The 24,492-nt window shown below is 40.0% G+C and overlaps 2 protein-coding genes across 2 annotated transcripts in view; one reads left to right on the top strand and one right to left on the bottom strand.

Moving 5' to 3' along the window:
• Positions 1–450: 450 nt before the first annotated feature.
• Positions 451–5,977, top strand: LOC101859142 (dnaJ homolog subfamily B member 1). Its single transcript, XM_005111943.3, has one exon. It carries the CDS (start codon positions 754–756, stop codon positions 1,795–1,797), a length of 1,044 nt encoding a protein of 347 aa, XP_005112000.1. The 5' UTR covers positions 451–753; the 3' UTR covers positions 1,798–5,977.
• Positions 5,978–11,424: 5,447 nt separating this feature from the next.
• LOC101859833 (DNA repair and recombination protein RAD54-like) overlaps positions 11,425–24,492 on the bottom strand; it is a gene marked incomplete in the record, with an annotated part of 25,965 nt that continues 12,897 nt past the window's right edge. The window contains 11 exon segments of the mRNA XM_013090140.2: positions 11,425–12,032; positions 15,413–15,576; positions 15,982–16,161; positions 16,952–17,030; positions 18,731–18,854; positions 19,298–19,408; positions 20,091–20,240; positions 21,095–21,167; positions 21,860–21,966; positions 22,958–23,108; positions 24,351–24,475. Of these exon segments, the coding sequence (XP_012945594.1) occupies positions 11,831–12,032; positions 15,413–15,576; positions 15,982–16,161; positions 16,952–17,030; positions 18,731–18,854; positions 19,298–19,408; positions 20,091–20,240; positions 21,095–21,167; positions 21,860–21,966; positions 22,958–23,108; positions 24,351–24,475 (1,466 nt within the window).

Raw genomic sequence — 24,492 nt, 5'->3', positions numbered from 1 at the left:
GGGGGGTGCAGGGCGGGAAGGATGTTGTCGTGTTGTCGAAGAAGGAAAACCATTGCACGCTCTCGAGTAAAAAAAGTAAAGGCCAAGCGTTGCACCAACTCTGCGCGGGCCAACCCGGGCCAACCCACCTGCGGTTGGCTCAGAGAACTCGGTTGGCTCATGATAATCTATTAATAGTTTTTTCTATGCCTGGTGGTCTTCTTTAGTGAAATAGAATGGGACTCCAAATACTTTTCTATGAAACACAAAATTTCCGTTGAACGAGAGAAACGTTAATAATATTTATTTACAGCTTTGCTAAGTCAAAGAAATTTGTCTGTTAGTAGTTAATCCTTAAACAAATTTAGATACATAACTGAAGTAATAAAAGTGCCGAAAACCTGGACAACCTATTACAAGAATAGCAACATTATTTTGGGATCAATGCAGCGGAAGTGAGGACGCTTCTCGAATGTTCGTGTATCTTCGGCTACAATCGCCAGCATTCGTGCCAGTTCGCGGTGTTTTGTGCGGACGTATAAAACATTCTTGACAACTGTTGACCTCAGATTTTCAGAAGTTTTGTGAACTCCGAGAAGAGGACATTTAAATCTTTTCTCGTTGTGTGAATTTCATACAACGCTTCAAGTGAATAACAAGCGAACAGTCTTGATTCGCAGTGTGCAGTGGTGAAAAGCAGATCAAGTCTTGTGAGTGCCACTTTTGGACTTCACTTTGCCTTGTTTTACTTCGTGTGAACGCAGAGAGGTAAATATGGGGAAAGATTACTACAAGGTTCTTGGCATCGCCAGGGGTGCTTCGGAGGAGGAGATTAAAAAGGCCTATCGTAAAATGGCTTTAAAGTATCATCCGGACAAAAACAAATCTCCAGGTGCTGAGGAGAAATTCAAGGAAATTGCTGAAGCTTACGACGTTCTAGGTGATGCTCAAAAGAAGGAAGTGTACGATAGGTACGGAGAAGAAGGCCTGAAGGGAGGAATGAGCGGTGGCCCGCCGTCTGGAGGCGGCAGTCGTGGTGGAAGCCACAGTTACACCTTCCATGGAGATCCACACGAAACCTTTAGAATGTTTTTTGGCAACGAAAATCCGTTTGAGAGCTTCTTCAGCTTTGGTGGCCCCCAGAGTCATGGTGGCGGTATGGGGCGGTCTCCTTTCTTTCAGTTCCAGAGCAGTGGTCATGACGATATGGACGTAGATGACCCGTTCGGTCATCATATGTTTGGTGGGCAGAGTTCGCGTCCGAAACGTCAAGATCCAGCTGTTGTCCGAGAGTTGCTCGTATCATTAGAGGACATACTGTCGGGTACGACGAAGAAACTCAAAATCACACGCAAAGTCTTGAATGCAGATGGTCGAAGCTCTCGTACTGAAGACAAAATCCTGACCATTGACATTAAACCCGGTTGGAAGGCAGGTACCAAGATCACGTTCCCAAAGGAAGGTGACCAGACACCTCATAGTGTCCCTGCTGATGTTGTGTTCATTATCAAAGACAAACCCCACCCTCTCTTCACAAGAGACGGTAATGACGTTAGACACAAAGTGCGTATATCTTTGAGAGACGCTTTATGTGGTGCCACAGTTCAAGTGCCAACCCTCAGTGGTCGTAGAATCTCTCTGCCATTGAATGACGTTGTAAAGCCAACTACTCAGAAGAGGGTTCAAGGAGAAGGACTTCCAGTACCCAAAAATCCCCTGAAGCGAGGGGATTTGATTGTGGAGTTTAATGTTGTGTTCCCAGACAAAATACCTCAAGCAACGAAGGAAATTCTGAAGGACTGTATTCCACCTTCTTAAAGTGTTCAAACTTTTGAAAGTGTTAGACAACAGTACATCGATGCTTGAAGTGTAAATATGTGCAGTTGTAAATATTTGCAATCGTGTAGATCGCCAGGTGCGTGGAGTACATGTCACTTGTGATGTAAATTTTGTGGATCTTCAACAAGACCTAATGAGGGTGTAACTCGTCATTTCGTCGCACGGTCATCTCGTCACACGGTCATCTCGTCACGCCCCAATTATGTGTGACAAAATGACTTTGCTTTATATCTCTCCAAAATTGAAATTGTTTTATGCTAGAATCTAGATCTAGATCTAGATCTACATCTAGTAGATCTACTAGACTTTGACGATTGGTCTGAAACTTTTTTTTGAGTTATATATATAAAACTTATTAATCATGTAGGCTAAATTAAATCTTTGAAATGTCCAAACTGTTCCATGAGAGATCTAGATCTAGATCTAGTTGAACAATAGTTTCAATAAGACATAAACAATGTCTGGTAAAGAGTTGATAAAAGGCTTTGTTTGAAAGTAAGGTAGGTTTCAGGTTTTAGCACAATTACAGTACCGTGGCGTACATTTCTAAATAAGCTAATTTATTTTGAACAACTAGTTCTAGATCTAGATATGATCTTGCCAATCACACCTTTCATCAATCTAAAACCTTTGTTGATCTGACTCGATAGCTTTCAATATTGTCAATAATGATGTATATTTATGAATGATGTAGCTGATCAGGAAGGCCCGACGACTCGCACAGCCCCAACCCTCCCCCAAAAATTGTGATTTGCGATTGCCAATTGCCATGACAATGCGCATTTGATGTAAGTGTGCTACGAAATGACCGTTTCGATTCAATCTTGTGGATTTGGGTTGTGATGAGATGACAGTGTGACGTCTTGACTGCACCGGTGTGACGAAATGACTGGTATTCGCTATGACTCATGACTATGAGCTATGGAATGGACTGCTACATTATCTTGCAGTTGAAAGTCTATTTAGGCAGACTATCTTCTGTGAAGATTATTTTTGAGAATCGATTCAAGCACTAGATCTAGATCTAGATTTGTTACAGGTTCTACACACATCAACATTTTTTAATCATTAGTCTTCATCAGTTTCCTGTTGGCTCCCTCCCATCTTTCAAAATAATAATTTTGTAACGGCAGTAGTCCGAAGAAGACTTTTCTATATATCGAGAGGAGTTCCGCAGAGGGCCGGCACTTACCGTGACAAGGTCCACTGAGTTGAGCAAACTATACAAGCGTGAGGGTTAGGGACAGGGTTAGGGTTTAGAGTTAGGGTGAGGGTATACCCCGCTCAAATCCCCTCTTTTGTGTGTTGTTGGTCGGCCGGCCCTCTGCGGAACTTCTCCTATAATCTCTTACTAAGGTGTGGAGGAGCCTAAACCTGCATTAATTGAAGGCAACATGAAATTTATGCTTGTTTGGTGTGATTAACAACAGATATATTCTACCAACAACATATTGAATGTTTGTAATGATTCTGGTTGAATAGCAATGCTATGATTAATTTTTCAACTTCAGGAATGAATGTGAAGGGCGATTGAATTTTCAGAAGTCTGCCAGTAACATGATGAGAGATCTGGGTTGGATTTTCTTTAGTACTGCTCTGTGATAAGGAACTACATTGATTTTGATTTCTCTGTAAAATTTATTAAGTTTTTTGTCTTGTTTTTCACAGAAGTTTTGCTAATTATGATAGGATTTCAATCTGTGAAGTCGAAGTGAACCCCCATGAAGTGTTTTGGCTGTCTCGTCATGCATGATGTGGGTGCTCTTCTTATTAGTCCTACACCCCTTTTAGTTTTTTGTTAGGTGGTCTTGTAATCTAAGCATTGACATTGTACTTCTTGTACAAAGTTATAATTGTAACAAGGTTGCTTCTCACTGTACTGTTGTTGTTTAGTTTTTGACAGTTTGAAACAACATCACATGGATGTTGACCCGTGGAACCCTGTTCGTTAGATTGGCTACGGTACTGATGTTGATGTGGTGTCACAAAGTGCCATCAGTCAGAAATTTATTTCCTTTCAAAAGTTGATTGGGAAGATTGATATGATGGTGCCTTTTTTTTTCTCCCAAAATCATGTAACTTACAGTGAAAGTTTCACAAATTCAATTTAAGACTCTTGACCCATTCATGCAAGTGTAGCAAGGTAGAGGTTTTGGTATTTTTGCAAGTTACAAATGCTGATTCAGCTCAATCTTGACTAGAAGATACTGTTGGTTTGTTTGGCTTTTTAGTTCATTTTCTTGTAGTTGTTCCTGTTGATCAGTGTAGTAGTTGACTCAACAGTCTTGCATAATTTTGAATTGAGTAATGCAGTCTGTGAAGAGCAGGAGAAACAAGTGACAGCTGAATTCTAGTGTATACAGTGGAGTAGGCTTTTAACGGTTTAACCTGAGCACTGATGATGTACTGAAAACGGCGATAAACTGAAAGAAAATAAAATCCCTGCGTTTTTCACTTTTATTTGAGCAAACTCTCTAAACCTTTAAAACCAAAAACCCAGTAAAACGTTACAAAATCAGGTGGCCCTGCAGATTTCAGTTAAAGTCGACTCCATTGTATAGAGGGTCTATTTATATGTGTGTATGTATTCAATTATTCAATGATTCCATTTCAATGACAAGAATGCAGCTGGTACCAGAAATGCTAACCTAACAATAACATAGGGAAATAATTAGTCATAATGTTTCGTTCGAGTTAATTAACAAAGCAGCAGCTTAGTGAGTATTTATAATTTATTTGGTTTCATTGTGTAAATATTTGAGGGCACAATTGAAATACTTTGCGTTTATCGCTCAGGTGAAGGTCACTTCTGTCTGTCATACTGACATGGTTATTGGTCCATCCCAGAAAAATGTCATTACTGTTACTATTTCAGTTGAGTGTGGCAAAGACGTCAGGGTAGGACAAAAATGTGTTTGTCGCATCCATTATAATGGTGATTCGGGTAAACCGATCAAAATATCAAATAGCCTAGATATCAGTTGGGGGATGGAAAATTAGAGCTTTCTAGTTTTCTGTGTTGATGATATAATATAGGCTATGTCTCCGACTGTAAATTCACACCCGAGGATTTACGTACCTGTTTCGTCTTGCTCTTTACTTGTGCTGGTGTTTCTGTGGTTGCAGATGCTTTGTATTTGTTTCAACACCGTGTAGTTTTTGTTTGCTTTTTGCTTTCCCTTTGTGGATTATGAAAAAAATTGAAGCTAAAGCTTCAAGCATAGTGTACATGTACATTGATTACATGTTATTAAGAACACAGACCTTGTTTTTTTCCATGTTGGCCAGTGACTGTAACTGTAACACAAAATTTTATAAAATACTGACTGCTTCATGTGCAATTTATGATCTCGTCACCTTTCACTCTCGCTTTTGACTTTTTGTCTTAAACTGTAACTGGGACTCCTTTTATGTACAATATTTCTTGTGGAAACAATAACTTTTTCAAATTTTATTAGTTTTTGGTGAGAGGAGTAGAAAGAAAAAATCAGACAAAAACTAGCACACTCCACTGTCTTTCATTCTGCAACTTACAAGTATTCATAATTTGTTACTTTATTTTTGTGTAAATTTTAATTGAGGACTGAAAGTGGGTTACAACAAGCGGGAAACTGCTCTTTGGTTGGTTGAGTGAAAAAAAGTTCGTGTGTATGAGGATTGTATGTGTGTGTGTGTGTGTATGTATGTTTGTTTTGTAAAGAGAGAAAGATATTATCATTCTGAGAAAATGGTTGTGATGAAAATGAAAAAGGTTGATTTCTCCGAAAACTTTGTCAAATGGTCGTGAGTTTGTGCTCTTTTCCCATAAACTCCGGTGCTGTTGTGATATAAGCGTTTCAGATATAATGCAGTATAGTTAGTCCGTATTTTTATGTCCTTGAACAAAATTCTCATGATCATGTGATGGATGAATGATCTATTCTGTTTTTAAACATTTGTTTGTTTGACAGCAGTGTTATTTGTGTAGTCTCCCACATGACATGTCATATTTATTGCTCATTGAAGACGATACAGATCCAGACTACGTTGCTTTTGTAGTCATAACCAGTTGTTCTCAATGTGAAGAAAACATGAGGACACAGTGTAGGGGAGGGACTCTTCCAAGAATGCAATATGTGCCTATTGATACTGTTATTAAAATCAATATTATATTTCACAAGTGTCTTTTATAGTTTCCTGTGCAGCATGAATACATGTGTGTATGGAGTGTTGTATGGAGTTATAATGGCTGTTCTGTTCAATTGGTTCAGAGTGTGGGCGGTTGACTGGTGCTCTGGTGTGGTGTATGCTCCTTCTTTTCTATCAAACTACCGTTGTCTTTATCTCCTCCTCCTTTTTTATGTGTTGGTTACTCTCTTGTGACACCTCGAATCTTCAGAACTTATATATGACCTTGTGTTGCAATTGCAAGTGCCATAAAACTCTTGCTGTAAAACTATAAAACTCTGTGATTGTATTGTCTTGCCATGGGTGGTTGGACTTGGAGGTTGAGATTACTATTTCACTCCGAGCTTTCTGTCTGTCAAGTTTTCTTTTCCTTGCTGAAATGACCACTGTGGCTTTGATGTGTCTCTCTTTGCTGAACCAAATGTTTGTCCCGCAGTGCAACCACTGAATCAGTCAGAATGAATGAGGTTTCAGTCGCATAAAAAATTCTGTCTTCTATTGTAAAAAAAAAAGTGGAGGTTCTTGCTATGATGGAAGCTATGACATGATTTGGGTAGAGAAGTTTCCAGAAAGGCATCCATTACTATCCCATTTACGATTTGGTACTTTACTCATTTGTGCAAAGATTCTGTTTGTACAAAATGCATCAATCAAAATTGCATCTTTTTGAGTAATTGAAGATGGAGGGCATTTTCTTTTCAACTTTTTAAGTAAGCCTGATTTTCCAACTTTTACTTTTATATTATATATATCCAAGTACTGAGTGACTTGAGCCTCATTCGAAGTTTGACTGGTTGCAGAACTTTTTTCACTAGTTGTGACTAAATTAAACTAAAAGTAAGGTGTCATATTTTATATTGATAGCACCATTATTGGTGGCTGAGGTTTCCCTGGCGTCTGTGTGGTAGTGGTAGTTGTAGTGATAGTGGTAGTGGTAGTGGTAGTCTTGTGATTGCTGCCGACTTCCTCCCTGTGGTGGAGCTAGAATGTGTGGTTCAGCCATGAGGGCAACCCACGATTTCGCATATGACTGAAATGAAGTGTTCATCTATGGTACCGGTACCAACTATAGATAGACATAAATAAGCCTTCATATACTGCAGTGAGTGGTTGTGAGTGCTCTGGTGTGGTTTGCTTCTTCTTTCCTATCTAACATCTATCGTCCAGTTCTCTCCTCTTTTTTGTGTTTGTTACTCTCTTGTAACTCTTAATCTTTTGCGCTTATATGACCTTATTGTGTTGCAAGTGCCGTAAAACACTTACTAAAACTAAAAATATGTTACTGCAGACACACACAATCAGTGGGTGGTTGTCAGGTACTCTGTTATTGTTTGCTTCTTCTTCTATCCTCCTGATCTGTCGTTCTTTTTTGTGTTTCTTACTCTCTTAAAACACCCCTAATCTTTGACACTTATGTGACCTTATTGTGTTGCAAGTGCAGTAAAAACATTTACCTTACGTTAAAAGACACAATCTGTCAGGTGTTGGCTAGGCCTTGGGAGTCAGGGACTCCAGTACGTACACATGCAAGAGGAAAGTGAGGGTTAAAAGTAGCTCAGTGCTGCAGTAAGTGTAAGGGTTAAAATATTCCCAACAAGGTGAAGAGTCGAACCATTTTCCAACAACTAGAGTAACAACTGACTTGTTTGGAATGAATGAGACTGTTTAGAGATAGGCCTACTCGATAAAAATTTTTCCCTCGAACCCGTGTCTTCTGCAGGCTAGGAAAGAGCCTAACCACTACATCATCATATGAATATGTGATCACTTGATTCAATTGATTGAATAGGCTAGCGTCAAGATATTAATATTTATTACATACTTTTAATTAAGTGAAATTAAGTCAGGTTAAAAAAAGTTTGATCAGAATGGTAGCCTACAATGCATAGTTACAATAGTAGGCTCTAGGATAGGTTTCAACAGTGTAAGTTACAATACAAGAGGGGACATTTCTCGTTCAAGTGCAGTAGAAAATGGGCTGACTCATGTCACGCTCATAACTGTGCCTGATCTACAACAGGGAACTGCTGCTTTTTCTTTCCTAATCCTTACTATTGTCATTTTCCTCTACTTCTTTTGTATGTTTGTCACTCTCTTGTGACCTGCTATTTCCGGGGTGCCTTGATAGTCGAAGCAGACTTTGTGCTGTTGAGGCAAGAGAGGTGGGCAGAGTAAGTCTGATTCCCTGTAAAGACTTCTCTGCTGACACCCACCCCTTGGCGCTCATATGACCTTATGCAGTTGCGAGTGACGTAAAACCTTCTACTATAATAATAATAATAAATCTTACAATACATGATCGAGCCAAGTAGACAGTGGTAGAGGGATGCTTGAAAAATTCCCAAACAACCCATGTTCGAACCAGAGTCACTTGAGTGAGTGGTTGGCGGGTGCTCTGGTGTGGTTTGCTCCTTCTTTCCTATTACTATCAAACATCTATCGTCCTGATCTCCCCTCCTTCTTTTTTATATATGTTACTCTTTTGTAACACCTCTTATCTTCTGGCGCTCATTCATATGACCTTATGCAGTTGGGAGCGCCGTAAAACCTCTACTAAAACTAAACAAAAAAGAGTCACTTGCACCACAGCTGACCATGATACCATTACAGTCATCATCAATGCCTTTCACCCCTGGCAAGGTATAGGCCTCATCATACAAGCTCCTTCCATTTATCTCTGTCATGGGCCATCCTTCCAAGCTCGTTCTAAGCTAAGTGAGCTTCATCTCTCTCATGTACCATTCAGTACTGAGTTAATTATTGTTAATAAAAATGGCATGCTTAGTTCAGTTACAATTACATGTAGTAGGCTATATGTAGTACAATTTCACCACTGGCTAAAGGACGCTACCATCAGCGGAAGTTCTGAATGACACAAGAGCCAAAAGTACGAGTTTCAGTTTACCTCGTATATTTACTTGTAAATGAGAAGCTCATCATTTTACTGGCCGTTTTGTAGGGCTGTCCCCGTGGTTTTATGCACCCAGCATAATTTAGCAAAATTTGATCATTTTTTGCATAATTCCTGATTATTTTCTTTTAAGTATTTTAACATTATTAAAATTAACAGAATCACATAATTTCACATTTTTGGGCTCAGTTTGCATAATTTCAGAATTTTTTTTGCATAAAATCGTGGGGACAGGTAGGGAAGTGAAAGAGCTGCGCACTTTAGAAAAGCGAGTATGGTATGAAAGCCACACACTATCACTATCAGAGCTGCGCCCTTTTAAGTGATACTGGTACATGTATTCGATAACCAATACCATCCAAAGATTTAATTTCTGTCACTAAAAGTTTCACTGGGCTTGGGACCATTTCTGTCGACCCTAAATGTGAAGTTTTCTTCGATGTCCTCACTATCTGTCTGAGTAGTACGGTACCGGTACTACGCTTTAACTTTAACCTTGTGTCAACGTATTTTGAATGAGGGTGGGTGGTTGGCGGGTGCTCTGGTGTGGTTTGCTTCTTCTTTCCTGTCAAACATCTATCGTCCTTATCTCCCCTTCTTCTTTTTTATGTTTGTTACTCTCTTGTAGCAGGTCTAAGTCTAATCTTCTGGCACTCTTATGACCTTGTGCAGTTGCGAGCGCCATAAAACTTCTACTAAAACTAAAAACTTGAATGAGGGAGGAATGTGAATGATGAAGGTACCGTACTTAAACAGTCAGGGAGTTAAACTAAAGTTACTCAGTAACTTAAGTCTTCTTTAAAAAGTTTAAGAAATGTTCTCCACTGCAGATGGTCAGTCTGGCATTGGCGGACAATCACAAACTAATACAATGTACTATTTTTGTTATTACTTAAACAGTACCCAGTAAACTTTACGTAAGCTGTTCTCGTGGTTTTATGCACCCTGCACAATTTAGCAAAATTTAATAATTTTTTGCATAATTTCTGATTATTTTCCTTTCTCATTCTTTGTTAAAATTAACAGAATCGCATAATTTCACATTTTTGGGCTCAGTTTGCATAATTTTAGAATTTTTCTTATATAAAACGACGCGGACAGCTTAAGATGTGAAGATGGAAACCACCTTCCTGAAGACTACAGAGTCTTTCAAATTCCCAGTCAGCTCCATGCCTCCTCCTACTTCTACTCCTAGAGGCTCACACTCACACTGTGTCAGGGGTTGTGAAATTGAAATTGCATAGCTTTCCTGCTCCTTGCAACACTTATAAGTGGTTAGTTGGCGGGTGCTCTGGTGTGGTTTGCTTCTTCTTTCTTATCAAACATCTTTCGTCCTTATCTCTGCTCCTTCTTTGTTGTGTTTGTTACTCTCTTGTAACACCTCTAATCTTCGGCACTTATATGACCTTATTGTGTAGAAAGTGCCGTAAAACACTTACTAAAACTAAAAAGACTAAAAAGCAACACTTATCAGGGATCTACAGTGTCTCACTCACATAAATAGTGCACCACAGTACATTCAAATACAGGAATTGTGGAATAGGATAAGCCAAGCTCCCCTGCTTTGATGAAACAAATTGGAATTAATGGAAAACAGACTCTTTGAAGTTTAGACATTAATGAGCAACCACATTGTGCTGTGTAAGTTAACCCTATCCGTACGTTGTGTTTTACTATCGTATCCATGCGACGTGAGGAACTCTGTGCCACCACTTAACCCTATCCGTACGTTGTGTTTTACTATCGTATCCATGCGATGTGAGGAACTCTGTGCCACCACTTAACCCTATCCGTACGTTGTGTTTTACTATCATATCCATGCGACGTGAGGAACTCTGTGCCACCACTTTCCAAAGAGGAAATTTACTCGTTAATCCTATCCGTACGCTTTGCAATGCAGTCTGTCAAAATGATTTTTTGAGAAATACTGAAAGTTACTTCTAAATTGTGAAGAATACAACCCCGGGGGTACAAAATGACCCCAGGGCGTACGGATAGGGTTGAAAAGAAATTATGCAATGTTTTAAACCTTTCGTTTCCACAACCTGAATGAAGGGCATGGTTGGGAGGTAGTGTGGGAAAGGGTCAAGGCATGTGTGCCCCTAGAAGACAGTATCTCTCTATGATGACATAGTCTATGCTTAAACCATTATCTAGTGAAGGAGGAGAAAGTTTCAAATTTAATGGAGTGTTTATGATAATTATATTACATTGTATTATGGTTGCTTTTAAGCACAAGGGGGCTATCCTGAAAAATGCTGTTTTGAGAAAATCGAAGGTAAAGTTTTTGCCCCTTGTTTAGTTTCTTTTAAAGACAAGGAGAGTTTTTTAATATAACCGAACAAATATAGATCTACACACCAATGAAGCCAAACTTCTCCTATAGGTAGGACAATGCCCACTTTTGGTGTAGGTCAAGATTTCTGGAAACCCCCGGAATCTGGGTTGGCCTGCTTGTCCTTAAAAGCGACCATATCTAAGTGATGTGCCCAAGAAAATCCAAGCAATTGAAAAAAAACCAATGAGGATTTTAAATCTGTAATCTTTTAATTTGATTTTTATACAACATAATTATACAACATAGTGCAACAATTCTATTCAGAACAGGGCAAGGTGACTGAATCAAAGTGAACACATTGTTCAACCATTACTATTTAACTATTTATCAACAACCACATTCTTGTAGTATGAACATGAACATCTGTACAAATGTAAAACTGATGACACTACAAGAGAAGCTGTACGGGCCGACTGATGAACTGAGCAGGACAGCCCAGTATATGATAGATACCGGACTTCAAGTGATGAGATTGAGAAGAAAAAGAAGAAGAAGAAGAAGAAGAAGAAAAAGAAAAAGAAGAAAAAGAAGAAGAAGAAGAAGTAGAAGAAGAAGAAGATAAATCTGATGGGAGGAGGCAGGAGAGGGATCGCGATCTAAACCGTTTGCCTTTGTTCCTCGTGGGAACGGTGGTGGAATGCGAATGTGATTGAGGATTCCCACGCTCCTTTGAGCAAAACATCCTCCAGGCCTTTCTTGTCTGCCGAATGGTTCCACTGAGACAGGTCCGAGTTACAGTCGCTGCCTTCTGGCGGAGCTTTCACCTGGATGTTGTTCACACAGCGACGACACTTGAACCTACGAAGAAATAAGTTTTTTTGTAAAAAGTTTTTTTTTTAAAGTAAGAGATTTACGGCACTTGCAACACACACAAAAAAGAAGGAGGGGAGATCAGAATGATAGGTGTTTGATGAGCACCTGTCAACCACCCACGGAAAAGTTTGCGGTTTTAGTTTTATCAGTAAAAATGACGATGTGATAAATGTTCATGTTTCATGAAGTTCAGATCCTCTTCTTAAGTTAAAAGTGCATACAATGTCAAAAACACACGGCAATAAGTTACACAGCAATCATGCAGAACTTAGAGCAAAACGAGAAAACAAAGAATATAAGACATAATAAGACATAATTCAGGACCTAAAATCTGCTTTGGCATGTTTTGCTTTTAAAACCGTTTGTCATGTCGTCGCCCCAGAACTATTTTGTCCAAAGTGCCTCTTTACTTAAGTACACTTTGGACAAAATAGTTCTATGGCGACGATGTGCGTGCTATACTCAGGGATGCCACTCAACTTTTAAAAAAATAGCTGAAAATCTGCGTGCCGCGTTTTCGCTAACATATTTATGAATATCAATTTGAAACCCAAAGGGTGTACATAGAGAGAAATGACTTGCTGAGATTAGCGCAAATCTTCCGGGTTTTTTTCCCCACCGTTATTTGAACTTATAGCGAAGTCTTCGGTTTTCCGTTATTTGAACATTTGTTGCAAGTTGTGTGTTCTTTTTTTTCCTAACTATAGATTCTATTTCGATCTCAATAACTGAATAGCGGATCAGGATCAAAATACCGGAACAAAGCGGAAAAGTGGCATCCCTGTATACTGTAATTATGCATGAGGACAAGCATACTTATAAAGCACAGGTAGTGTAAAAGAATACAAACATAGAAAGTTCATCCGACAATGTCCGTGAATCTGCAGAGGAGAATATTTCTTAAAGAGAAATTGAAGAAATTAGGAGGATTGTGACAATTTGTGGCTTCTGTTGTGGCTAATGAGACCAATTCTGGCAGAGAAGAGGTTGTTTAAGAGCTTCGTTTATACTTGTGGATGTATGCAGCTTGCCGGCTACTCTCTTGGCTTCTTGCTAGTGAAGTACAAATCGATAATATCACAGAGATTTGGCTAATGCCTCACTCAAGGGAGATCATTCAGACAGGGGAAACCACCAGAACCCCCTTTTCTAAACTGGGCACTGGTCTTTATAAAACCGAAAGTCGCGACACTCTGGAGTTAGAAGTGCGTCAATTTTTGGGCAAATTGAGTTAGTTAGTAGTAGGCTATTATCTCGTTCATTTGTCTTGATTTTGATTTTAAAAATCCCCCCATCTTGAACAGAAGTCGAGAATTTGAAACTGAAGGCGGGGGTCGCCTAGTGTCAGATGTAAAATTATTGAGAAAATGGCCACCAGAGTTTGGTTATTTCCAAAGCTTGAGTGTCCTTGAAATCTGCATACATATTACAATTTTTTGTGCCTTTGATCAATGTTTTTTCAGTAGAATCCAGGCAGGAATATGTTATTAAATGTGAAGCAGCGTGGTGGAATCAGGCTCTCCTCAAAATAATGAAATCGAAGAAAACAGCAGTTTTCTTCCTGCTTAGCAATTTTTATCAAATTTTTGTTTTTTGGCTCAACACCTTTTATGTCCATTTACAAACGTATTCCTTTGAGGATTTCACCGAAAATGTTGATTAACTCACTTACGACTGGGCCCTTTCACCAGTCACAAGCGTTGCAGACTGGCGTTTTTGGGGGTATTTCAATAAATCACCACAACTCTCAGAATTACCCTATTGTAATTATTTTTTGACACAGTAAAGTAACATTCAAGCTTAATCTAATACAAAAAACGAAAGTTGTCTAAGTCTAATACTTTAATTTGTATGATTTTTTAAAAATTGGCATAATTTGATTTTCCGAAAAATTTCCAGAGACGTGACAAGTAGAATGAAATTCACTACAACAACAAAAATAAAAGTTCAGTGTTCTGGTTTGATTTGTTTACATGTGCGAGTGTTTGGTGAAAATATAAAAGCTGGTCTGTGCATTGATTCAGACCCATACACTGAATTACATGAGACAGATGTACGGCACGACGTTGTGATTTCGTTGCGCGAAAAACAACACCGGTACTAGTGCTAGATCTAGCCCTAGAACTACGGCTCGGGCCGTGTTCGGGTACATATCCAGGATCCTAACTATTAGACACATCATATTATGAGACACTAGAACTAGTAAAACGTACAGAAGTATAGAAAACGGCGAAATTATGTGATTCTTGTTCATGCGACTTCTTCGACCGTTACTACGACGCGACTGTCGGATTACTATCAGCTGTATAGAAAAAGACAAAACGTGAGTTCCGGTCTGTTCAACCCCAGTTGGGGTCACTGTCCTTCACCTTCAATAACTTAAAAACTACTGGCCCCAGAGGTACGAAACGAATTCTAAGTAGCTCAGGCTTGGCCAAACAAGGGTACGAGGCGGGTCTCGCGATCCGTGCGTGATTTGCAGAGCGGAAAAAAATTTCCAAAGTTGGTCACGCAGGGCTTGTGAGACCCGTCGCGAGCGTCGCGGCGGGGGTCACGCAACTGTTGTGTGAGCCGTCTGAAGTGAGCTAAAGGCACAAAAATATAAATTTACAGTTTCCATGGACTCTCCAGCTTTGGAATTTACCGAGCTTTGGCGGCCATTTTCTCGCTAATTTTATCTCGTAAATCAGGTGACCCCCACCTCCTTCAATCCAAAATATCTCCACTTCTATTGAAGATGGATGTGTAATTTTTTCATTGAATGGAAGACAAATGAACAAGCTGTAAGATGATACCAATAACTCAAAATGGACGAGAGCCTGACTCCACCAGGCTGCCGCACAAATGAACATAAAAGGCACTGAACCCAAAACAAACAAATTTCTATAAAAATTGCCAAACAGGCAGAAAAATGTTGGGCTCTCTGATTTCGTTATTTTGATGAGCGTCTGATTTCACCACAATGCCACACATAACTATGGCTGAGCGCAAGAAGTGACTATATATCCACTTTTCAGTTTCGAGAAAAATGAATTTGAAATTTTGACGATTTTGAAATCTCTATTATAACAAAATCAAAAAAGAAACGTTAATATTTCGACACCATGCTAAGCTACGGCTTAGATATTTACAGAGATAAAAGAGCGGCTTAAATTAAAATCTCACTACCTATATATCAATTACCCCATTTCCACCAAAAGTGGATATACATAATATAATCACTTCTTGCCCCCAGCCGTCGATATATATACGCATGCAGGTTCTCTGCTCTCTATGCTCTCACTTTCTTGAGGGAGGCATTGCGCTGCCAAGAGCGAAATGCTCGCAGCTAAAGATATTTGAAAACAACAACAACATGTTCTCACTTGTCGTGTGTGTCGCTGATGGTGTTCTCGTTGAGAGAAAAGAGCTCGCGCAGCTCCCCGAGGCTGAAGTGTCGCTCCACGTCCACCTCGTTGTCCACCACGCAGCTGCTGAGAGCCTTCTTGTGCGTCTGCCGCTGGAAGATCTTTTCCTCAATCGTGCCCGTCTGCGCGGCAACAGAGACAAACGTATGTGTGTCAAATTGACTTTTGGAAAAGTTGACCATGACACACTGAACTTGAGATTCAAACACAATTCTAGAGGCTTGTTTTTGTTTTGGGGGGGGTGTTTTTGTTATTGCTGTCGTTTGTTTGTTTCTTGCCTACCCTAAGATTAGGTGTGTGGCTGAAAGACAGCAGTAAGAAGGGGGTGTTGTGTATGTGTGTGTGTATGTGTATGAGTGTGGGTGGCTGGGTGGGGACATCCAATCATGACCAAAAATTGGAGTTTTTCTCGGAATTCTCTAAAAAAAAAATCAGAGTTTAAACTCTTGAAGGAATGTTATTTTTCATGAACAAAAAATAGCGATATAACATTAAGGACAAAGGGACCAGCCAGCCGTGGCACTCACAGCGATGAGCCTGTAGATGTAGCACTGTTTCTTCTGCCCGTCTCGCCAGCACCGCGCCATGGCCTGTTCGTCGTTGGCCGGGTTCCAGTCTGGGTCAAACATGACCAGTCTGTTGGCGCCGATCAGATTGAGCCCACAGCCGCCCGCCTTACTGCTCAGCATGAAGATAAACTCAGGACTCTGGGGGGGAAAAACACCAAAAAAAACATTTTTAAAAAACCTTCACTTTAAAAAAAGTTTTAATAAGAGCTTTCAAAATTAAATTTTTTTAGTAAGTATTTTACGGCACTTGCAGCACAATAAGGTCATATAACTTATAAGTGTTGAAGATTAGAGGTCTTAAAAGGGAGTAACAAACACAAAAAAGAAGGGGGGGACAAAGACGATAGATGTTTGATAGGAAAGAAGAAACAAACCACACTAGGGCACCCGCCAACCACACTTGCAACATTATAAGGTCATATAAGTGCTGAAGATTACAAGAGAGTAAAAGTAACAAAATATATAAAAAAGAAGGAGGAGAGATCAGGATGATTTGATAGGTGTTTGATAGGAAAGAAGGAGCAAACCACACCAGAGCACCCATCAACCACCCACTTTCCACTTACTGTCAAACCTCATTATATACTGCCTATCTTGGTATGAGTGTGAAGTTGGTTGAAAAGGAACATGCAAAAAGACAGTAGATCTACATTACTTGCTTGATCACTTTACACAAAAGCAGAAATATCACACGCACAACAGAAACACATGGTCTGATACACATTCATGGTAGCGTTGTGTGTGTGTGCGCGTGTGTCTCTCTCTCTCTTTGTATGTGTGTGTGTGCCTGACTGTCTGTCTGTCTCTCTCTTTGTGTGCGTGTCGGTGTCTCTCTCTCTTTGTGTGCGTGTGTGTGTGTCTCTCTCTCTTTGTGTGTGTGAGTGTCTGTCTCTGTATGTGTACATGTACGTGTGTTTGTGTGACATACCGACGGGTCGTTGAAGCGGTCCACAATCTTGGCCCTTTTCTTTATAGACATGGTGCCATCAAGCCTTACGTTCTGGTAGCTGAAACAAAAAGATACGATTCATTGTGGTTTACAGCGAGGATTATTACCTCCAAGTTTTACCATGCACAGATTCAGAAGGCTAAAAAGAAGTAGAAAGAGCAGACCACACTAGAGGATTACTCCTCGCGGGCAGTAGTGCATACAGACGTAAGTCATTTTGGGCGGCCTTTGAGAAACGTCTGTATGCAATACTGCCTGCGTTCTGTGAAAAATGAAATACTAAGAGCTGTAAAGAATAAAAAGGTAAAAAAGCATGACCAGTAAAGTTCCGTATATTTGATAGTAAAAACCTCTAGGACCAGTAAAGTTCCGTATATTTGATAGTAAAAACCTCTAGGACCAGTAAAGTTCCGTATATTTGATAGTAAAAACCTCCAGGATCAATAAAGTATATTTGATAGTAAAAACCTCTAGGATCAATAAAGTATATTTGATAGTAAAAACCTCTAGGATCAATAAAGTATATTGATAGTAAAAACCTCTAGGATCAATAAAGTATATTGTGATAGTAAAAACCTCTAGGACCAGTAAAGTATATTGATAGTAAAAACCTCTAGGATCAATAAAGTATATTGATAGTAAAAACCTCTAGGACCAGTAAAGTATATTGATAGTAAAAACCTCTAGGATCAATAAAGTATATTGATAGTAAAAACCTCTAGGACCAGTAAAGTATATTGATAGTAAAAACCTCCAGGATCAATAAAGTATATTGTGATAGTAAAAACCTCCAGGATCAATAAAGTATATTGTGATAGTAAAAACCTCCAGGATCAATAAAGTATATTGTGATAGTAAAAACCTCCAGGATCAATAAAGTATATTGTGATAGTAAAAACCTCCAGGACCAGTAAAGTATATTGATAGTAAAAACCTCCAGGATCAATAAAGTATATTGTGATAGTAAAAACCTCCAGGATCAATAAAGTATATTGTGATAGTAAAAACCTCCAGGGCCAGTAAAGTATATTGATAGTAAAAACCTCCAGACCAATAAAGAAGGAAAAGGCGAGAGAAGCAAGGTAGTCAAAGCCATGGGTCCTAATGTGCTGTACTGTACTGTAAAGGTTCTTATTTCAGGTCATAAGCCACGGGTCCTAATGTGCTGTGCTGTACTGTACTGTAAAGGTTCTCATATCAGGTCACAAGCCATGGGTCCTAATGTGCTAAACTGTACTGTAAAGGTTCTTATTTCAGGTCATCAGCAGTCACACAGTAACAGAATTGTGAACACAACAGGGAAACATCTTGTTCACTTTTATCCTCGATATGAAACGGACAACTATAATATACAGCCTTTTGAATTAAAACTTAGCATCCAACAAAGTCAAATTTTGTTGCATTTTGGAAAAAAAAACAACACATTAAGCTATACCTGTTGTTCAAATTGCCCAATTACAAATCACAAAATCGTCTGTATGAAAGATGAGGTTCTTTTTTTAAGAGTAAATTTACCTCAGATTTGCACACATATGAAGTTTAACTTTCAAACAGGAATAAAGAAAAACTGCAGCAGACACAGGTAAATAATTTGGAAACACATAACATTTAGCAAGGGTTGAAGAAAGCATGAAACCTCAATGCATGCACTGGAAATAACAATTATTGCTCTACCCCCCCCCCCCCCCCCCAACAAACTTCCTAAACAATCTGGAATGTTCCAACCTCCCGCTCACAATCCAGAGACTAGCAACTCACTTCCTCTGTCGACACAACTTCTCAAAGAGGTCGAGCGTCTGTGTGTAGTTGGAGACCAGGACGACCTTGTCATTTGTCGTCATCTTGATGAGAGCCAGGAGTGTGTCGAGGACCTGAACTTTGCCTGGGGGACGAGCAAAACATTGAAACTTGTCTTATCTTAATATTATGTCTAATCAAAGATGGTAAACAATGTCAAGATGTAAAAAAATGATTCTCTTCGTTGTTGCCATGCGTCTGCTGTTGTCTCTGCCCTTGTCTTGTTTGGCTTTGTTTGCTTGTTTTATTTTGGTTTGAAATAGATATGCAGCCCGTGGAGTGATGCTGTGGTCATTTATTCGATTCTAAGTCACAGAACTATCGTATCTTGAGCAAAGCTCACATCAATAATCATGTCCTATCATCAGATAAATTGTCATATCATCACACTGCATGTGTTGAACCTAGCAGTATTATTGTTTTAGTAAGGTTTTACGGCGCTCGCCCCTAGCAGTTTTATAACATCAAACATCATGATACGAGATGAAAAAGTCTACAATAAAACGAGCTAAGTATTTTAAAACTCACCAGAGAGTTCGGGTTTGACAACTTTTGTGGTGTAGTCGTGAGGGAAGAACTGTAGGCTGTCGTCAAAACCATCCGCTCTCTCCACACATTTGTCGTAGATGAGGTCAGGATCTGAAAACACAACACAATATAAGTAAGACATCTCAACCGAACTAGACGATTTATCTGAAAAGATTTTTAAAAATCTTCATTGACACAATTCAGACTATTTAAGGCGAAATCTGTTTGACTCTTGGGGGTATACATTTTCCAAAAAGGAAAAACGGAAATAAATTTCAATTAAATTTCTTCTTTATTTAGCAGGGAATGGAACTCATGTTGTCTACATGTAGGGTGAAGAACTAACCATTACACACCAGATGTCGTTAATACCCGCACTTTATGAAAGTGATTAACGTAACAACTACATGAAATACAGTCGCACCTTGTAATCAACCGTAGAGTTTATCTGAACACAGTAAAATTTCTGATGGTTGAAGGAGGGCGGCACAAGGACCGTGAGCATTGAGGTTTTACCGCGACATAAGATAAAGAACTAAGGCCTTTAAAAACTACACAAGACCATTGTGAAAGAGGTGCTTGAAGGAAGGATGTGTTGCAGAAGAGCCAGGGGAAGACAAAGAGTAATGTGGACGGACAACATAAGAACATTGACTGGCCTGGGGATAGCAGAATGTGCAACGGTAGCTCGCGTCTGTGAAGGATGGAGGGTCATTACACGTCAGCACCTGAGTCAGAAATGACACCTCCAGGCAGGCATCAAGCTAGAGAAACATACAAAACGACGACTTACGATTGCAGAGTTTCTTGAGCTGTGTGATGGCGGCCAGACTACTGAACGTGCTTTTGCTGATCCCGTCGCACCGAGACATCATGGCCGACACAAAGTTCTGGTACAGAGTCCTCTGGACGGCCGACAGGCTGCAGCAGATCACATGCTCGACTAAACACGAGCGTCGTAAAGAGAGAAAAGGGATAATAATACAGTCACAAAAGTATTGTAGATTTGGTTCCCAATATGTGGAAACAATGGGATTAAATACTGTCCAAACTGGCCAAAAAATGGCTGAAAAAATCCCCCCCCCCCCCCCGCTAGTATTCAATTCCGCCAAAATCAGCGGAGAATGAACCTCCTTTCTCCATCAGAATTTTCTCAATTTCAACTTTGGCTATGATAAAAATAGACCAATGACATTAAGCTAGTGCTTAGCAAAGCAACTGCGTAAGAATTTGGTCGAAGAGTGAGAAATTAAGTGCTACTGGCACAGGAAGTAGAACAAATGGGTGGCCATTGTTAGTAAAGAATGTGAATGAGAAAAGTTAAATTGATCCTCTTTGAGAAATTTGAGCATGTGTATTAGAGTGGTTTGAGTTTGTGTGTATGTGCACACTCTTGTGTGTGTGTGTATGTGTGTGTGTGCGTGTATGTGTGTGTGTGCATGTATGTATTTGTGTATGTGTATGAGTGTGTGCGTGCGCACCCACATGTGTGTGTGTGTGTGTGTAGTGCAGGGGAAGGGTGGGGGGAAACATGGGTTATATTCACGGCCTGACAAAAAAACCCAAAGTGTCCAACCTCAAAATAACCTGTCTGGCCTCCAGTCTTGTAGAATGGAACCTCAACAAAACAATACTTGACAAAACAAACCAAAGCTGTCCCTGCGGTTTTATGCAAAAAATATTTCTGAAATTATGCAAACTGAGCCCAAAAATGTGAAATTGAGCAAAAAATGAACAAAATTTGCCAAATTAATCGGGGTGCATAAAACCACGGGGACAGGCAAAGCAAACACTCACTCTTGACGGGCAGGTACTTGGTGAGCAGCGACTGTGTCCTCCTGATGATGCACCGGTTCACGATGGCCAGCAGCTGCACACACACACACAGACAGACAGACAGACAAACAACTTAGTTATAGGAAAAGTTTAAAGGCAATTGCAACAGAATGAGGTCATATAAGTGCCGAAGATTAGAGGTGTTACAAGAGAGAAACAAACAAAAAACAAAATGGGAGGAGGTAAAGACAATTGATGTTTGATAGGAAAGAAGGAGAATATCACACTAGAGCACCCCCCAACCACAAAGACAGACAGACGGACAGATAGTCAGACAGACAAACAGATAAAACCTTATGCCAACTAATTGAGACAGCAATGTATACATTTACTCAACTCAAAAAGAGAAGACCCTTTCCATTTGTGAATGTATTTGACATGGCATCAGGTATGACTTTTTCATATGTCTATGACTCACTTTAGATTAGTCAGACAGTGCTAGATTAAAAGATTTAATGGCTACAAGACATTATTTCTTACAGTTTTTTTTCCTTTCCCTCCCTCTCTCTTCTTGTTCCAGATAGCACAAATCTAGTTTGACACTATATTCAGATGTCACAACAGGAATAAACTTACAGTACAGTAAAGGAAACAGAGAGACAATCACAATGATTTTAAAAGTTTAAGTCCATATTCACCACCGATGTTGAAATCAATGACCTATTTAAGTCTATTCAGACAACAAACACACACAAATAGAGGAAGACACATTCATCTCCCACCCACCTCCTGCAGTTTTTCCTTGCCCTTCCTGTGATCGTCATCGGTAGCGTCTGCGTCTCGTCCCCGGAGAATCGGCGTTTCAAACCGTTTCTTGAACTCTTGGGCCGTGCCTGGGAGAAACAACTCAGCATTTGAACAACTCACTCTTGATGGGCATTTGAACAACTCATCATTTATCATTTGAACAACTCATCATTTGAACAACTCATCATTTGAACAACTCACTCTTGACGGACATTTGAACAACTCACTCTTGACGGACATTTGAACAACTCACTCTTGACGCTCACTCTTGACGGACATTTGAACAACTCACTCTTGACGCTCACTCTTGATGGACATTTGAACAACTCACTCTTGACGCTCACTCTTGATGGACATTTGAACAACTCACTCTTGATGGACATTTGAACAACTCACTCTTGACGCTCACTCTTGACGGACATTTGAACAACTCACTCTTGACGGACATTTGAACAACTCACTCTTGACGGACATTTGAACAACTCACTCTTGACGGACATTTGAACAACTCACTCTTGACGGACATTTGAACAACGCTTTCAGCTGGCTTTGGCCAACGGAGAACAGATAGCCACAGAAAATATGCGTAAAAAAGAAATTAAAAAATAAACGTAACTCATATTGATCAGGAAAGTGGAACATCAGAAGGTTATATATATCCCTTCGGTGAAAACAAAGTTTATAAGAAAATACGAGTTCTAAACCGACAATTCAGACAGTTACATCTTTTAGGTGAAATCATAATAATATTACCAGCAAACTAAATTAGTTTTTCTATATATATTTAAAACACCAAATGAGTGCGCCTAAAATGTTGGGGCATAGCTAAATGTATAACTAAACAGTCTCAACATGGCACACTGTACTAAAATCAAAGATTAAAAATTTACCAACAACCTCAACGAAGAACACTTCAGAGAGAGAAAGAAAGAAAGAGAGAGGGAGAGAGAGAGAAAGAAAGTGAGAGAGAGAGAGAAAATTTATTTATTTAAAAGTCAGCAATTTCAACTGTTATGTCTTACACCCACATCAACACAATTTAGGTAATTTAGGAAGGCGGCAGCAGGAAGTACCGACCTAGGATTCCTTTGTTGACAAAGTGCAGGAGGCTGAAGTACTCCAGCAGGTCGTTCTGTATGGGCGTCCCCGAGAGGAGAATTCTCCGCTTGGCCTTGAGGTTGGTCAGCGCCTGGTACGTCTGGTTCTCCGAGTTCTTCAGCCTGTGACCCTGAGCGAGGAAAGAACAGACAGCATGATAATGGACATGTTTAGCTTGGTATCAGTACGGGTTTAACGCCTCTTCCAACTCTATAACAACTGCCCTGCTTTGGGTAAGACTGTCATAAGTCATTTTGAAAAGTGACATCTTGCACTGAGCAATCGAGAGAAGTGCCCTGGCCATGCAGGTGTTAGGGGAAATGAAAAAGCCGACAGATTGGCTGGTGAGGCCACCTTAGTTGACAATACGGTTCAACCAGATAGGGTCGAGACCCTGAAATGTCTCTCTCGCCAGCTGATTGAGGAGGAAGATAAGGAGGCAGAGGCCAGTACTGCCGTGGAGAGGATGATGTTTTTGGGAATAAAAAAAGGAAGAGGAAAATCTGGCATCTTTGCAGGAAAGAACAGAAAAACGTTCAACCAGATGTGCACTGGCACAATCAGTAGAAGGACCCTCGGCAACATTTTGGAGAGAGCAACGGAGCATCAATGGACATGTCCGGAGTGCAGGGATGTTGCTTCCTGAAACAATAAACAATAAACTGAGCAATCGATAAAGCTCTATGACTACTATTTCCACAGCACTCGGCGCACACTACTTCATCAGTCTACACAGAGCAGCCTACAAGAGAAAAGCACTGTTCTAGTGCAAAGGAATTCCCTAAGCACCAAACTTCATTTTTTTTCCTTTCTCTGAACTAATCATGAAAATTACGAACATCAAAAGTAGAAAGACTTCTTTTTCTTCTTCTTGATCGCATTACACTTGAAGCCTGGTATCTATGGTATACTGGGCCGTCCTGCTCAGTTCATCTGTCGGCCCGTATAGCTTCTCTTGCAGCGTCAGTGGGGTTGGCCACGTTTCCTGTCTCAGGGCCCTGTGTGTCTTGCAGTGCTGAAGGATGTGTTCTACAGTAGAAAAACTATTTATCAGCTTCATCCTTTCATTAACTGTTTATCTCTGGCAGCTCCCGGTAGGAACCACTGTGCCGGTGAGTCACTGACAGTAGTTCGGGCACATTCCTTTACAATGACTTCGACATCAAATTACTTTTCGGCAATTTCCGAAAACAGGTCGCTTATGCCGGAAGTTCATTCATTAGATGAAGAACTATCAAAATAGGTTTGCTAGTTTAGATTTAATGACCTATTTAAAGACGTTTTTGTCACTTTTAGATTTAGCACCAAAAAAGAGCCCCCGGCATGGCGGGTTTACCCCCATCAGAGATAAAGAGTTAAAAAGACCACTCACTTCGTCGCAGATGACCAGTCCGACCTCGCCCTTGTGCAGCACGCCGGCATGAAGTCGGAACGTCTCGTACGAGATGATGAGCACGGGGAACTGTGTCCTGCGCCCCTGCTGCTGCATGAAGTGGACTGGGTGGGTGTGTGTG

Source organism: Aplysia californica, unplaced genomic scaffold (genome assembly GCF_000002075.1).
Source record: "Aplysia californica isolate F4 #8 unplaced genomic scaffold, AplCal3.0 scaffold01152, whole genome shotgun sequence".
NCBI lineage: Eukaryota > Metazoa > Mollusca > Gastropoda > Aplysiida > Aplysiidae > Aplysia > Aplysia californica.
This window is presented reverse-complemented; position numbering and strand designations above follow the sequence as displayed.

Excerpts from the sequence above, each read along its gene's own strand:
- LOC101859142 (XM_005111943.3), top strand. The coding sequence starts at position 754 with ATGGGGAAAGATTACTACAAGGTTCTTGGCATCGCCAGGGGTGCTTCG.